The following is a 2,914-nucleotide window of genomic DNA, read 5'->3' on the forward strand; positions in this document are numbered from 1 at the left end:
TAAGTTACCATGTAAGACCTCATTCGGGGCTTTTTGAGACCAACGGAGAGGTCCGAGCCTCCTGAGCTCCCGCTTTGCCTATAATCTTTATAAACTTATAAAACTATATCTTTGTCTCAGTGTATTCTTTTATTTCTTCCATTTTCCATTTCTCTCTATTATTTTCTTATCCCTTGCAACTCTACCAAAGGGACCCAGTTTTTTGCAGGGAACACTGGCCACGTTCCCTGCAAGCAATGACCTCACTGAGGAGGTGACGATAAATTGAGTCCTGAAAGGTGTATTCATCCAGCAGATGGAAGGTGAAGAAGGAGCAGGGACAAAAACACAAAGGCATAAAACAACATGGAAGGTTGAGCAAACAGTCGGCAAGGCCAGGCCTAGGTTTATCTCACAGTTGGACAATGGGGAACCATAAAAAATTTTTTTAAAATAAATTGGTTTTTAAAAGATGTGCATGAAATAGCCATAGCAGCAGTGTTGATATACCAAAGGTTGGAAAAAACCCACGTGTCCATCAAACACTTGGTAGATAAATGAAATGTGGTCTATCCATACAGTGGAATAGTACTCAGTCATAAAAAGGAAGGAATTCTGATACTTGCCACAATATGGATGAACCTTGAAAACATTACACTAAGTGAAAAAAACCAGACACAAAATGCCATGTATTGTATGTGTCCATTTATATGAAACACCCAGAATAGGCAAATTGATAGGGACAAAAAGCAGATTAGTGATTGCTGGTGGGGGGAGGGGAGGGCATGGGGAGTGACTGCTTTATGTGTAATGAGCTTCCCTTTGGGGCGATGAACATAATCTGGAACTAAACAGTGGTAATGGTGGTGAGAGTTGTACAACACTGTGAACACAATAAATGGCACTGAATTGTACACTTCAAAATGGTAAATTTTTTTATGTATATTTTACCAAAAAAAAAAACACAAATTTTAAAATAAAATAAATTAGTTTTGAATTATAAAAACAAAAAGATTAACAATACAAAAATGAAAATTCCCCTCCATACCCCAATACTCCACTCCCACTTTATAAAAGTAAATATTATTTAAATTTTTATTTTAATATCTCCTTCCAGAAATGTGTTTCATATATGAGTATATAAGGGTGTGGTACATGGCGGGTGGTGTATGATCTTATGATATACTTTTTCTTTCCATTTAAGCTGTTGGGAAACCTCGGGACTTTAAAATTCCTTTACCGGGGGCGCGCTCCTGCGGCCTCCCAGCCGCGGGTGCTGAGGGCGAGAGCCCGGGGGGGCGGCGCCCCCTTCCCGGGCAGCAGCGGCTCCCCCGCCCTGCTGCAGGGCAAGGTGCTGGACCTGGACGAGGACGAGGACGACCTGGAGGTGTTCAGTAAGGATGCCTCATTGATGGACATGAACTCCTTCAGCCCTATGATGCCAACATCCCCTTTATCAATGATAAACCAGATCAAGTTTGAAGATGAGCCAGATTTAAAGGATCTCTTCATCACAGTTGATGAACCTGAAAGCCATGTTACTATCATTGAAACTTTCATCACTTATAGGATTATTACTAAGACATCTCGTGGGGAATTTGATTCCAGTGAATTTGAAGTTAGGAGACATTATCAAGATTTCCTTTGGTTGAAGGGAAAGCTTGAAGAAGCACACCCCACTCTGATTATTCCACCATTGCCAGAAAAGTTTATAGTAAAAGGAATGGTAGAACGCTTTAATGATGACTTCATTGAGACACGCAGGAAGGCATTACAAAAATTTTTGAACCGAATTGCTGATCATCCAACTTTAACATTTAATGAAGACTTCAAAGTTTTTCTCACTGCACAAGCTTGGGAACTCTCGTCTCACAAGAAGCAAGGACCTGGTTTGCTAAGCAGGATGGGGCAAACGGTCAGAGCTGTTGCTTCCTCAATGAGAGGAGTTAAAAACCGCCCAGAGGAGTTCATGGAAATGAGTAACTTTATTGAAATATTTAGCCAGAAAATAAATTTGATAGATAAAATATCTCAGAGAATTTACAAGGAAGAAAGAGAATATCTTGATGAAATGAAAGAATATGGCCCAATTTATATTTTGTGGTCAGCATCAGAAGAAGATCTGGTTGATACTCTAAATGATGTTGCCAGCTGCATTGACAAATGCTATAAAGCTACTGAAAAACGGATGTCCGGACTCTCAGAGGCCCTGCTTCCTGTCGTACATGAGTATGTGCTTTATAGTGAAATGTTAATGGGTGTTATGAAAAGAAGAGACCAAATACAAGCAGAACTGGATTCCAAAGTTGAAGCTTTGACCTATAAAAAGGCAGATATTGATCTACTTACAGAAGAGATTGGAAAACTTGAAGATAAAGTGGAATGTGCTAATAATGCCCTGAAAGCAGATTGGGAAAGATGGAAACAAAATATGCAAAATGATATCAAGTCAGCATTTGCAGATATGGCTGAGGAGAATATCCACTATTATGAACAGTGCCTTGCTACGTGGGAATCATTCCTTACATCACAGACGGACCTCCACTTGGAAGAAGCCTCTGAAGATAAACCTTAATCCTGCCAAGGACTTCTGTTTGATCTTTGGGGAACAGCATCTATCAACCAAAGTTATTCTTTCTGGATCTGCCGTGTCCTTTATAAAGTGGATGAGAAGTGTTTTTTACTGTCTGGAAAACCAACAACTTGAAAACTCAGGTATTCCAGGTCATCGATATGAATTTGGAGATATCTATCTATCTACCTGATAGATATACACCTATATATCGATACACAGGTATATAGAGAGATTTAGCTTAGTTATAAGTATGTTCCTAAATTTGTGTGCCAATAATTGCATATAGAATTTTTTAAAAATATATGACTGTGGAATATGACAGTGTTGTAAAGACTCAGTTTTAATAAAAGGTTTAATATG

General features: G+C 39.1%; 2 protein-coding genes across 2 annotated transcripts in view; one reads left to right on the top strand and one right to left on the bottom strand.

The window, feature by feature from the left end:
* The window catches only part of GDA (guanine deaminase), a 110,911-nt gene that overhangs the window by 91,087 nt on the left and 16,910 nt on the right, over nucleotides 1-2,914 (bottom strand). The gene's annotated exons all lie outside the window — the stretch shown is intronic.
* On the top strand, nucleotides 1,299-2,655 carry LOC105808065 (sorting nexin-7). The gene has a single exon (XM_012641627.1). The coding sequence runs from the start codon at nucleotides 1,391-1,393 to the stop codon at nucleotides 2,552-2,554; it is 1,164 nt and encodes a 387-aa protein (XP_012497081.1). The 5' UTR covers nucleotides 1,299-1,390; the 3' UTR covers nucleotides 2,555-2,655.

This window comes from Propithecus coquereli, unplaced genomic scaffold, assembly GCF_000956105.1.
Source record: "Propithecus coquereli isolate 6110/MARCELLA unplaced genomic scaffold, Pcoq_1.0 Scaffold166, whole genome shotgun sequence".
In the NCBI taxonomy this organism is placed as follows: domain Eukaryota; kingdom Metazoa; phylum Chordata; class Mammalia; order Primates; family Indriidae; genus Propithecus; species Propithecus coquereli.